The 14,195-nt window shown below is 37.5% G+C and overlaps 1 protein-coding gene across 4 annotated transcripts in view; it reads right to left on the bottom strand.

Moving 5' to 3' along the window:
- Positions 1–3,293: 3,293 nt before the first annotated feature.
- Positions 3,294–14,195, bottom strand: part of vti1a (vesicle transport through interaction with t-SNAREs 1A) — a 284,729-nt gene continuing 273,827 nt past the window's right edge. For all 4 annotated transcript variants that reach the window (XM_062055539.1, XM_062055537.1, XM_062055540.1 and 1 more), the window contains one exon: positions 3,294–4,910. Coding sequence is in view for 2 of the 4 variants with exons in the window: in XM_062055537.1 (XP_061911521.1) it covers positions 4,817–4,910 (94 nt within the window). In the remaining 2 variants the exon portion in view is untranslated. The remainder of the gene's footprint in view (positions 4,911–14,195) is intronic.

Genomic DNA, 14,195 nt, shown 5'->3' with positions numbered 1-14,195 from the left:
CCTCAGGCAGTGCTGTATAAAAAGCGACATCAGTGTGTAAAGGATATCACCACATGGGCTCAGGAACACTTCAGAAAACCACTGTCAGTAACTACAGTTTGTCGCTACATCTGTAAGTGCAAGTTAAAACTCTACTATGCAAAGCCAAAGCCATTTATCAACAACACCCAGAAACGCCGTCGGCTTTGCTGGGCCCGAGCTCATCAAAGATGGACTGATGCAAAGTGTAAAAGTGTTCTGTGGTCTGACGAGTCCACATTTCAAATAGTTTTTGGAAACTGTGGACGTTATGTCCTCCGGACCAAAGAGAAAAAGAACTATCCGGATTGTTATAGGCGCAAAGTTGAAAAGCCAGCATGTGTGATGGTATGGAGGTGTATTAGTGCCCAAGACATGGGTAACTTACACATCTGTGAAGGCGCCATTAGTGCTGAAAGGTACATACAGGTTTTGGAGCAACATATGTTGCCATCCAAGCAACGTCTTTTTCATGGACGCCCCTGCTTATTTCAGCAAGACAATGCCAAGCCACGTAATACAATAGTGTGGCTTCATAGTAAAAGAGTGCGGGTACTAGACTGGCCTGCCTGTAGTCCAGACCTGTCTCCCATTGAAAATGTGTGGCGCATTATGAAGCCTAAAATACCACAACTTAAGCTGTACATCAAGCAAGAATGGGAAATAATTCCACCTGAGAAGCTTAAAAAATGTGTCTCCTCAGTTCCCAAACGTTTACTGAGTGTTGTTAAAAGGAAAGGCCATGTAACACAGTGGTGAACATGCCCCTGTGACAACTTTTTTGCAATGTGTTGCTTCCATTAAATTCTAAGTTAATGATTATTTGCCAAAAATAACAAAGTTTACCAGTTCGAACATTACCGTAAATATCTTGTCTTTGCAGTCTATTCAATTGAATAGAAGTTGAAAAGGATTTGCAAATCATTGTATTCTGTTTTTATTTACCATTTACACAACGTGCCAACTTCACCGGTTTTGGGTTTTGTACAATACGGTTATTTGTTATTACAATGTATATCAAATGTGTTATTATAAGTGATATTTAATTTGACACAAAAGTGATGAGTCCAAGTCTGCATTCGTTGACATTTCTTTAATGACACAAAAGTTAGTTAGAAGATGAATATGATTGGTGGGAATATTTACAGACCTGTTGATGATTGATATGTGAGTAGAATGAGAGGAGAAGACGCTGCCATCCCTCGCTCACTTCCGCCTTATAATGGCGGCCATTGTAGTTTGATAAAAGCGCGGAGGAGGAGGAGGGTGTGAGAAAAGCGTGATAAGAAAGCCATTCTTACGCTGTGTGGCCTCTTCATGTGCAAGCAGGACGGCTGAGGGCGTCTGCAAGCGCGGGATTCTGTCGCCGACACATTGTAGCAATCACACGCCGCCATTGTTGCGTCACGTCCAGCGTGTGTGGCGGCGGCCCCGCCCACACACTGTGAGGCTGCGCAAGGACCGCCCCTTTTTTGCCTGACAACTTGTCGTCGACGTCCGACAAAACGTCACGCGGGGAGGTCGCTTCCCCTCGACTTGGATCTCATACATGAAGGGGGCGGAGCCTTCTTCATCATTGCAAATGGGTGCGCCGTGTAAGGACGTCAACACCTGACCTCATTAAATATTCAAACGCTTTTCTCGAGAATATTAAAATGTGCAAACATTTTTTTTAAAAGGACTCAGAGAAGATTGGGGGCTCTTATAAATAAAAAGGTGTGTAGGGGGCGGGGCCTAAGGTAGTTACCTTGCTACTTCTTGTCCCGCCCTCCCTCTTGCCACTCCCGTAATGAACAAGGTGGTCCTGGAGAGACAATAAAAGCATCTAAAAACGAGGAGAGAGCGCGGGGGCTGCCCCCCCCTCCCCCTCCCCCAACCCCTCATCACCGCTATACGACCGTGCCCCCCCTCCCCCTCCCCTCCTCAGGTTGTCGCCGGCGCTCAATTATTTCCTTGTCAAGTGGTTGTGTTTTTAATGAGGCCCTGTGGGACTGACGTCTGTCAGTCAGCCCTGACTTTTTGACACCATTACAACTTCAAATGGAAGGCGCCGCCATCGCCGCCTTCCGCTCGCTAGCGCGTCTGACAGGCTGAGAGGGGGGGGGGGGGGGGAGTGGGTGATCATGTAGGTAAGATGAACACACACGTGTGGTCAAAAACAATCACTGGGGGTCACTTCCTTCCTTCCTTCCTTCCTGACAGCTCACAGTGGGCCGCAGCTTGGGGCGCCCGCGACCCTCACCGCCGCTGTTTTGTTGCCCGCTAATGTGAGCCTTTGAAGCACGCGGTGCCATGCCACAATGGCGGCGGACAAGACGGGAAAAGGAGGTGTCGTGGGGCGTCATGAGGAGCGACAATTTGTTTTTTTACATTAAAACGTACGCTAGGATGTTTTATTTCATGTCAAGAATGGCTTTCTTTCTTTCCACTTTTCTCACTTCTTCCAATAACGGCACTCACTATAAAGCGTTTATCCACAGCTTGTAAAGCCTTAATTAACATCTTTCTTGTATTACTGCTTAATAAGCTGCTATAACACTTCACAAGTGTGCTGCACTTGAAGTAATAATGCTTTATAAACACTGATGAGAAATGCCAGTCAGTGTTTCTGTTCATGAACAAACTTTATACAACGTTCCTAAGTGCACCATTAGTTGCCAAATAGTGAGGCCACGCTGCAAAGTGGTAATCCATGTTTTAAACTCAAACATCATTGTCAATCTTCACTTTTTCACGCACGCTTGCAACACGATCGTCCACTTTAGCGCACGTTAGGCCTTAGAAATGGCTTATAAACGGCTTATGAAGCCTTAATAAACATAAGCTATCAGTCACAGATCCATGACCAAAATACTGCTAGCCGACCCTGTTTATGACCTATTATCACTCTGTTTATTACCGTCTAATACTCATTTTTACTGTTATTACCTATTATCACTGTTTAATACTCATTTTTACTGTTATTACCTATTATCACTGTTTATTACTGTCTAATACTCATTTTTACTGTTATTACCTATTATCACTGTTTAATACTCATTTTTACTGTTATTACCTATTATCACTGTTTATTACTGTCTAATACTCATTTTTACTGTTATTACCTATTATCACTGTCTAATACTCATTTTTACTGTTATTACTGATTATCACGGTTTATTACTGTCTAATGCTGATTGTTACTTTTATTACTAATTAATGTTTATTACAATCTATTACGGATTTTTACTGCTTATTACGGTTTATTATTTATTATAACTGTTTACTAGTGATTATTACTGTTTATTACTGATTATCACAGTTTATTACTGTTTTTTTTTACTGCTATTACGGTTTCACTGATTATTACTGTTTATTAATGTTAACTACTGATTATTACTGTTTACTCCTGATTATCACAGTTTATTACTGATTTTTTTTTTTTACTGTTATTACTGTTTACTCCTGATTATCCGTTTATTACTGTTTTTTTTTTACTGCTATTACTGTTTCACTGATTATTACTGTTAACTACTGATTATTACTGTTTACTCCTGATTATCCCAGTTTATTACTGATTTTTTTTTTACTGCTATTACTGTTTCACTGATTATTACTGTTTATTAATGTTAACTACTGATTATTACTGTTTACTCCTGATTATCACAGTTTATTACTGATTTTAGTTACTGCTATTACTGTTTCACTGATCATTACTGTTAACTAATGATTATTACTGTTTATTACCGATTATAATGGTTTAATCCTGATTTTAGTACTGTTTTTTGCTGATTTACACCGTTTATTATTGTTTATTACTCATTATTACTACTGTTTATTACTGATGATCACTTTTTATTACGACTTATCACTGTTTATTACCGTTGATCATTTTATTGCTACTTATCAATGTTTTACGCATTAACCCTGTTTATTACTGACATCACTGTTTATTACGGTTAACCACTGACTATTAGTTTACTACTGATTATTGATATTTATTAGAGATTATTACCAATTTATACTGATTATCACTTTTTTATACTGATTATTACTGACGATCACTTTTTATTACTGATTATTCATGTTTTTATTGATTATTACTGTTTACTACCGATTTGTACTTTTTATTACTGACTAACACAGCGTAGCAATTTCCAACTTAGGTAGCGCTTCATAATTGAGCTTCATAAGGGCCATAAATGTTTGATGGAACATTAATAAACAGCTGTGTTACGACTACATAAACATTATGATTTTATTTTTAATAGATGATTAACGAGGCTTTTATAAACAGTTATAAACGCTTTATACGTGTACCCTTGTTGTAAAGAGGCCCTTTAAAAAGAAGAAGACAAATAAGACGACTGGTTGATAAATAATAAATAGAGTTATGATACACAGAAGTTGTTTGTCACTAAAACAAAGTGATGGAGAGTCTTATCTCTGATAAGGAGACACCATCATCATCATCCTCATCTTCACCCGGGGAAGATGCTGACATCAACAAATCTATTTGTGTCCCAAAGGATGGAAGCCAGAGCGTGACGAGGAAGAGGAAGAGGAGGAGGAAAGACAAGAAGAAGGAGGAAGAGGAAGAGGAGATGGATTTAGGAGGGAAACAAAATCTTCTTGTCAGGCTTTGGGAAACTTTGATTCATGACAACCATTTGTCATAATTACTGACAAACAACACTTTTGTCGCTATTATTCCTGCGTGCGTGCGTGCGTGTGTGCGTGTGTGTGTGTGTGTGTGTGTGTGTGTGTGTGTGTGTGTGTGTGTGTGTGTGTGTGCAAGAGAGAGAGAGGACATGGAGGATCAGTGGCCTCGCAGATTGAAATAAATGGCCAGGATGATAGTGAGGAGAATGAAGGCTCCCAGGACAAAGACCAGGACTCGATTCTGGATGATCCTGCAGAAACAAACACACAGAAACACATCAGAGTGAGACCTCATGTCATGTCGCAGAAGAGAGCTGCCTAGACCACCCAAAAATTGTACTTACTTTAGAATAACATGACTCAAGTAAAAGTATTTATCAAAATAATTACATGAGTAAGTACTGTGAAAAAAAACTACTCAAGTATTGAGTTACTTGTGAAAAACATCTGATTTATTTAGTAATTATTTTGAAATGGTTCTTGGACTTCAACCGTAGTTGCGTTGTGTGTGTGTGTGTGTGTGTGTGGTTGTGCGCGTGCGTGCATGTGTGTGTGTAAAATATACAATTTATAAAAAATGTACTTCAACATGTTTTCTCTAGTTTAACGCGCAATTCCTGTCAACTGAAATGGGAACATTTCTACTGACACAGATGACAGCACATGATATAAATGTTCTTTTTACTAGTTTGAAAGTAATCATGAAATATTTTTTTGCTGCCTTGTCTGATGTCACGTCACTTTTTTACAGTCAGTACTAGGGATGTCCGATAATATCGGACTGCCGATATTATCGGCCGATAAATGCTGTAAAATGTACTATTGGAAATGATCAGTATCGGTTTCAAAATTATTGGTATCGGTTTCAAAAAGTAAAATGTATGTCTTTTTAAAACGCCGCCGTGTACACGGACGTAGGAAGAAGTACAGAGCGCCTTAAAGGCACTTCCTTTGCGTGCCGGCCCAGTCACATAATATCTACGTCTTTTCACACACACAAGTGAATGCAAAGCATACTTGGTCAACAGCCATACAGGTCACACTGAGGGTGTCCGTATAAACAACTTTAACACTGTTACAAATATGCGCCACACTGTGAACCCAAACCAAACAAGAATGACAAACACATTTCGGGAGAACATCCGCACCGTAACACAACATAAACACAACAGAACCCCTTGCAGCACTAACTCTTCCGGGACGCTACAATACACACCCCCCGCTACCCCCTACCCCCCTATGCTAATAAGCTAGCGCTAGTAACTTTAAAGCTACGGATCTAACAGATAATTACACATTTCCACTGCTATTTGGTGTTGTTGGCAATGTTTTAATAACACTTGTGGTTATTATGAACATCAGAGACATACAAAAAGAATAACAATAATAATAAACATGTATTTTATTGAGTACATTTTTTTGTACACTTAGAATGAACCCCAGCAGGAAACTGTTTTTTTTCAAAAGGGTCACACCATGTGACTTCTACTAGCCAGTGGTGTCATGACCATGTGATTTCAAGTCATAGTTTATCATAAAAAACAATAAGTAATAATGATTATAATATGAATATTTGCATGTAATAGAAAAAAATAACACAAATTATCGTGTGTCAAAGTTGTATTTCAAATATGGTGATGATGTGTGTAAAAGTAGGGAAATAGATCATTAAATTACTAAATAATAATAAAGTGTGTAAAAGTTATATTTACAAATGTCAATTATTATTTTTATAAAACAATAACAAAACTAAACAATGAGTATAACATTTTGTGTACATATTTTTTAAATAAATATCAATAATGTGTAAAAAAATGTCTTTAAAAATTGTTAGTAATAATGTGTGTAAAAGTTTTATTTAAAAAAATACCAATAATGTGTATAAAACTCATTAACAAAAATAACAACATAATTCACAATGTGTTTTTTTATTTTAAGAAGTACATTAATTATAATGTTAAATACTAGTTAAATACCAATATGTATATGAAAAAATTCAAAATAATGACATTTAATAATGTGTTAAAATCATCATACTGTTATAGCACTTCATATTTCTTCATAATTCATGGGTTGTGATCCTGTTTTATACACTGCTTGTAAAAGCCAACACTTTTCCACGCTTCCCTTGAGCAAACATTTGAATGGAGCGTCTTCCCTTCCTGTGGGTATTTGGATAAATAGTCAGGGTAAATAATGCATGTCAATTAATGGAGGGAGGACGTTACTAAACATGCTCTAATCAGCGCTTCTCCTCCCTCGCCTCCAAAACATCAGGAGGAGGAGGAGGAGGAGTCAGCACCCCCCTGCTTTGGCTTGTTTCTGCATTGCATGATGGATAAGTTGTGCTCATTAGGGAGGTGTGGGCCTATCACACTGCTGTGCAAATGGAAATGAAGAGTGGACAAGAGAAAGTGGGGGGCGGGGCTTAACGTCTTTGTGGCGCTGATGTTTTTGGGCGCTTCCAGGGTGAGCGAGTGATAAATGGCCACAGCTCAGGGGGGTCATTGGTCTGCTGCTTAGAGACGAGGGCGCTGCCTCTCCTCCACATGTCAGCAGATGTGATAATTCTCTCATTTGTCACAGCAGCCCACACTTCAACACTTTGCACAAACAACACTTCAGCACTCCTCTCTCTCTCTCTCTCTTTTTGGCCCTGCAGGCTGACTTGACTGAGGTCACCAAATATTTTTATGGGAAATTCCATCATTAATTTGTTGTTTTTATGACCTCCACTCAAATACTGAGCTGCTTTTTCCACTTTTTGTGTTTGTGAGAAAATAAACTTTTAGAGCCTCGTGGCGTCTGCTCTGCACACACGTGTGTCACATTTGTTTTTGTTTGTCAGTGTGGACTGCACACGTTACATACTCCACATTATATATACAAATTACATCATCTACTCTACATTTTATATATGTTACATCATATACTCTACTTTATATATGTTACATCATATACTGTACATTACTCTACATCAGGGATGTCAAACATGCGGCCCGTGGGCCGGATCAGGCCCTCGAACAGGTTCAATCCGGCCCGCGAGATGAGTCAGTGTAAAATTGCATTTTTAAATTAAATAAACTGTTTTTCTAAATGTGTCCACTGGATGTCACAATAGCAATTCTGTTAGGCAAGCAAATTGTTTATATTGGGGCGAGCAAGTATACCAAGCAAGAAGTACACAGTAGCGGGGCTGGGACTCCTCCCCCCTGACCCAACGTAAAACACACAGGAGTAAAATAAACAATTGGTAACCCCACTTAAAATGCTGCATGAGACACATTGATATGATTCTGTGAAAATTAGTTTCTTCTGTGAAAATTCAAAGAAAGTGAACAGTGGAAAGACAAATGAGGTAGTTGATACATAGAGGAGTTTTTATTTATGCTTTCTTATGTTTTTTGTTCAATCCTACATGGGCTGTGACTTAAAGTTGAATTGCTTTGTAGATACACTGAGATTAAGTCTAAATTCATTGTTCTTCATGGAGTTTTTGAAACTGTACCATTTTTTTACGCAGATTTTTCAACTAACTTGAATTGTTTTGTCAAGAGGATCATATGTGATATGTCCTTTTTTCAGAATGTGCTTGTTCTATTTTAGGCCAAAGTAAAACCAAGAAAACAATCTGAAGTTGCCGTAGTTGTATTTTAAAGTTATTATGCCATGATTTTACCAGTCCGGCCCACATAGGAATAGATGGTTCTCCATGCGGCCCCTGAGCTAAAATGAGTTTGACACCCCTGCTCTACATTATATATGTATTACTTTATATATTGTATATTACTCCTCATTTTATATATATATATATATATTACTTTATATACTGTATATTACTCCACATTATATATATATATATATATATATATATATATATATATATATATATATATATATATATATATATATATATATATATATATATATATATATATATATATATATATATATTACATTATATACTGTGCATAACTCTACATTATATACATATACTTATATATATATATATATATACATATACATATGTATATATATATATACATAGACTACCGTTCAAAAGTTTGGGGTCACCCAAACAATTTTGTGGAATAGCCTTCATTTCTAAGAACAAGAATAGGCTGTCGAGTTTCAGATGAAAGTTCTCTTTTTCTGGCCATTTTGAGCGTTTAATTGACCCCACAAATGTGATGCTCCAGAAACTCAATCTGCTCAAGGAAGGTCAGTTTTGTAGCTTCTGTAACGAGCTAAACTGTTTTCAGATGTGTGAACATGATTGCACAAGGCTTTTCTAATCATCAATTAGCCTTCTGAGCCAATGAGCAAACACATTGTACCATTAGAACACTGGAGTGATAGTTGCTGGAAATGGGCCTCTATACACCTATGTAGATATTGCACCAAAAACCAGACATTTGCGGCTAGAATAGTCATTTACCACATTAGCAATGTATAGAGTGTATTTCTTTAAAGTTAAGACTAGTTTAAAGTTATCTTCATTGAAAAGTACAGTGCTTTTCCTTCAAAAATAAGGACATTTCAATGTGACCCCAAACTTTTGAACGGTAGTGTATATAAATAAATATATATATACATATATATAAATATAAATATATATATACACACACACATATATTTTTATAAATAAATATATATATACATATATATATAAACATACATATATACACACACACATATTATATATATATATATATATATATATATATATATATATATATATATATATATATATATATATATATATATATATATATATAAATAAATAAATATATGTATAAATATATACATATATATATATATATATATATATATATATATATATATATATACAAATAAATATATATATGTATATTGCATTATATACTGTACTTAATAGCTTTACCGCAAATTTGTATTTTCCCAGCCGTTGCTCTTCCAAAGCAACTTGCTATGTGTTACTGTCATGGACTCACATGAGCAGTAGTTAGCTTCTTTTTACGCTTGTATGACAAGAGCATAGAAAACCTGTCTTTACACTTGGAACCAAAATTATGGAGTATGCATAACAGACTTTCTGTACGTACGTATTAATATTATCTGAAGTTAACTTCTTTTTACACTTGTCGCACTATGCCACTAAATGTTTTCACCGAGGGCCACATACAAAAAAAGGAGGCAAAGGCAAATTCAATATTTTTTATGTGTTTTTTGTATTTTTAATTATTATAATATATGATATAATTGTATAAAATTCAGTAAAAAAAATAAATAAATAAATAGTCATTACAGTAAAAAATGTTTTGCTCATTAAAAATGCTGTGGGTTTTCTTGTTAGGTTTTTTTCTTCTTTCAATGTGTTTTGGGTAAATAAGACACAAGCCTCATTTATGGACAACTGTGCCATCAAAAAAAGTAGCTAACCACCATCAATGTGTGAATGAATAATGTACACAGCAATGGTTTTACCCATAGGGCCGGGGCCTAATGCTGGGCCACGAGTTCCCCCTGGGCTGCAGAAAATATCTGTTTGCAGCGGTACTCAGTTGTAATACACGTTTCCACCACTTGCGGCAGTAATGACATTGTCAAACAAACTGAAGAAGTCTGGAGCTAAAGTCATACAGATGTTTCTTAAGCCCAAAAATGATGACTAAAGTGGCAAAGCTGTATTTTCATTTGCACTTTAATGTTATTGACAACATACAGCACAGGCCAACATTTTGGACACACCTTCTCATTTCAATGTGTTTTCTTTATTTTCATCTATCCATCCATTTTCTACCGCTTGTCCCTTTCGGGTTCGCTGCATTCTATTTACATTATAGATTGTCACTGAAGGCATCAAAACTATGACACCTGTGAAGTGAAAACCATTTCAGGTGACTACCTCTAGAAGCTCATCCAGAGAATGCCAAGAGTGTGCAAAGCAGTAATCAGAGCAAAGGGTGGCTATTTTGAAGAAACGAGAATATTAAACAAGTTTTCAGTTATTTCACCTTTTTCTGTTAAGTACATAACTCCACATGTGTTCATTCATAGTTTTGATGCCTTCAGTGACAATCTACAATGTAAATAGTCATGAAAATAAAGAAAACACATTGAATGAGGAGGAGGTGTGTCCAAACTTTTGGCCTGTACTGTATGTAATTATTTATTAATTTAGTATGAATTTATTTTAGCACTGTGTAATTGTAAGTAAATTCAGTTTTTGAGTCCCTTCTTTTGCAGTATATTTTAATTAGTATTTATCAGCCTGACCTAAGCCTCGATCATAATCTTTGTGAATAACACATGCTTTGACAAAGTTGATCCTGTTCAAATGTAAGTAGGCTTGATGTAATTATTGAATATAATTCAAATCAAGAGTAAGATTATGAATTCAGTGTTAATATTTGAGTGGGCCTTTAAAGGCCTACTGAAAGCCACTACTACCGACCACGCAGTCTGATAGTTTATATATCAATGATGAAATCTTAACATTGCAACACATGCCAATACGGCCGGGTTAACTTATAAAGTGACATTTTAAATCTCCCGGAAAATATCCGGCTGAAACGTCGCGGTATGATGACGTATGCGCGTGACGTAGTCAGTTAAACGGAAGTTATGGTACCCCATAGAATCCTATACAAAAAGCTCTGTTTTCATTTCATAATTCCACAGTATTCTGGACATCTTTTGCAATTTGTTTAATGAACAATGAAGGCTGCAAAGAAGAAAGTTGTAGGTGGGATCGGTGTATTAGCAGCGGACTACAGCAACACAACCAGGAGGACTTTGTTGGAGAGCAGACGCGCTAGCCGCGACCTCATCTTGACTTCCTACGTCTCCGGGCCGCCAAACGCATCGGGTGAAGTCCTTCGTCCTTCCGTCGATCGCTGGAACGCAGGTGAGCACGGGTGTTGATGAGCAGATGAAGGCTGGCTGGCGTAGGTGGAGAGCTAATGTTTTTAGCATAGCTCTGTGAGGTCCGGTTGCTAAGTTAGCTTCAATGGCGTCGTTAGCACAGCATTGTTAACCTTCGCCAGCCTGGAAAGCATTAACCGTGTAGTTACATGTCCACGGTTTAATAGTATTGTTGATTTTCTATCCATCCTTCCAGTCAGGGGTTTATTTTTTTTGTTTCTATATGCAGTTAAAGCACGATGCTATCACGTTAGCTCGTAGCTAAAGCGTTTCGCTGATGTTTTGTCGTGGAGATAAAAGGCACTGAATGTCCATTTCGCGTTCTCGACTCTCATTTTCAAGAGGATATAGTATCCGAGGTGGTTTAAAATACAAATCCGTGATCCACAATAGAAAAAGGAGAGAGTGTGGAATCCAATGAGTCAGCTTGTACCTAAGTTACGGTCAGAGCGAAAAAAAATATGTATTTCACTGCATTCTAGTCCGTCACTCTCACGTTCCTCATCCACGAATCTTTCATCCTGGCTCAAATTAATGGGGTAATGGTCCGAATAGCTCTAGCTGCGTTGAAAATAATAGGAAAATATGAGGAAGTGAACAACTGACAACGTCACACTACTTCCGGTACAGGCAAGGTTTTTTTTTATCAGAGACCAAAAGTTGCGAACTTTATCGACGCTGTTCTATACTAAATCCTTTCAGCAAAAATATGGCAATATCGCAAAATGATCAAGTATGACACATAGAATGGATCTGCTATCCCCGTTTAAATAAAAAAATTTCATTTCAGTAGGCCTTTAACCTCTCTGTAATGCAAAATATGGGTAAACAAGATTAAGAACCTCTGGTTTGCAGTGTCTACAATATAAAATCCAATCAATTATCATTATTATTATTACTAAAAACCTCCTGTTTAGTGTCCAGCAGCTGCGAGGAGCACTTCACTATGCTAACGTGCGCAGTAATTCAAGTTGAACCACAAGATCCCGTGACGTTTACGGACTCCGGGCGTGACCTTTGACCGCAGGGAGCCGACATAATTCACTTTATCCATGCATGTGACACGCGCGCGCACACTTTCCCTGCAACAACGACGCCAGTATGCAAAATCACTGTCACTCAGCCATGTTTTTGTGGAGACAAAACAAAAGACTTGAAGTGGCCGCACAACAAGCCTAGAAAAAGCTAGAATTGTCTCCGGCTTGTACGGCCCAGACCGGACAAAGGTGTAATATATATCAAAATATATATATATATATATAGGGAAGTTGAAGTGTGAAGAACATGCTCCTCGTCTGCCGTGCCGTTGATCCTGTCCTGACACGTGGCGAGACGGAACACAGGTTATCAAACCGGATCCGTCCTGCAGCTCCTGACACTTGGCATCAAGAGAGTGACGGAGGAAGAGGAGGGAGGAAGGCCCTATCATAAGCAAGCATGTGTCCACAACATTAGGAACACTTGTACATGGCAACAGCTTTATTATTGGGGTTTATACGTTTGCTACATGCACCTTTTTTTTTTTTTACCCCCACTTTACTCAGAGGGAGTCCAAGGTAAACCATTAAGGGGCCTGATCTACTAAGAACTAGAGATGTCCGATAAATGCTTTAAAATGTAATATCGGAAATGATCGGTATCGGTTTCAAAAAGTAAAATGTATGACTTTTTAAGACGCCGCTGTGTACACGGCCGTAGGGAGAAGTACAGAGCGCCAATAAACCTTAAAGGCACTACCTTTGCATGCCGGCCCAGTCACATAATATCTACGGCTTTTCACACACACAAGTGATGCAAGGCATACTTGGTCAATAGCCATACAGGTCACACTGAGGGTGGCCGTATCAACAACTTTAACACTGTTACAAATATGCGCCACACTGTGAACCCACACCAACAAGAATGACAAACACATTTTGAGAGAACATTTGCACCGTAACACAACAGAACCCCTTGCAGCACTAACTCTTCCGGGACGCTACAATATACACCCCCCCCCCCCCCCCCGCTGCCCCCCACCTCAACCTTCTCATGCTCTCTCAGCAGTGATTCTTTTTACACTTGTATGTCAAGTACGAGTATCCAAATGACATTTATCATACAAGACTTTTCTACAACTGAATGTAGAGTCATGCACAGAATGTGATGTAATATATAAAATGTAGCTGTTTACACTTGAGTAAGTGGTTTTATTTGATGTATTTACAATTCTAAATGTGGTTAACTCCATTTACACTTTAATGACAGTTAAAGACTTGAGTGTTTTATTGTTATTTTTCAGTACCATTAGCAGTGGTTATCTTCTTTTTACGCTTGTATGGGTGTTTTTTTTAAACTTAAGTAAAATTTGAACAGCGATTAATTTATTTTTACACTCGTATGCCATTTTAGAATGTTAAAATTTAAAAGACTTAATTATAAAGTCATATTAGCAGCAGTTAGCTTCTTTTTACACTTGTATGAGTGTTTTTCTTTAATGTATATCTACATAATTCTAGCCATGGTAAACTCCTTTTTAAACTTTTATGCCAGTTAAACATGTTTTAAAAGTGTTAAAGGTTATGAGACTAGAGTGTTTAATTGTTATTATTAAGCGATAAGAGCAGTGCCTAGCTTCTTTTTACACTTTA

The sequence above is a fragment of the Entelurus aequoreus genome, linkage group LG08 (genome assembly GCF_033978785.1).
Source record: "Entelurus aequoreus isolate RoL-2023_Sb linkage group LG08, RoL_Eaeq_v1.1, whole genome shotgun sequence".
NCBI lineage: Eukaryota > Metazoa > Chordata > Actinopteri > Syngnathiformes > Syngnathidae > Entelurus > Entelurus aequoreus.
Note: the sequence above shows the minus strand (reverse complement) of the source record. Positions and strands in the feature narration are given on the sequence as shown.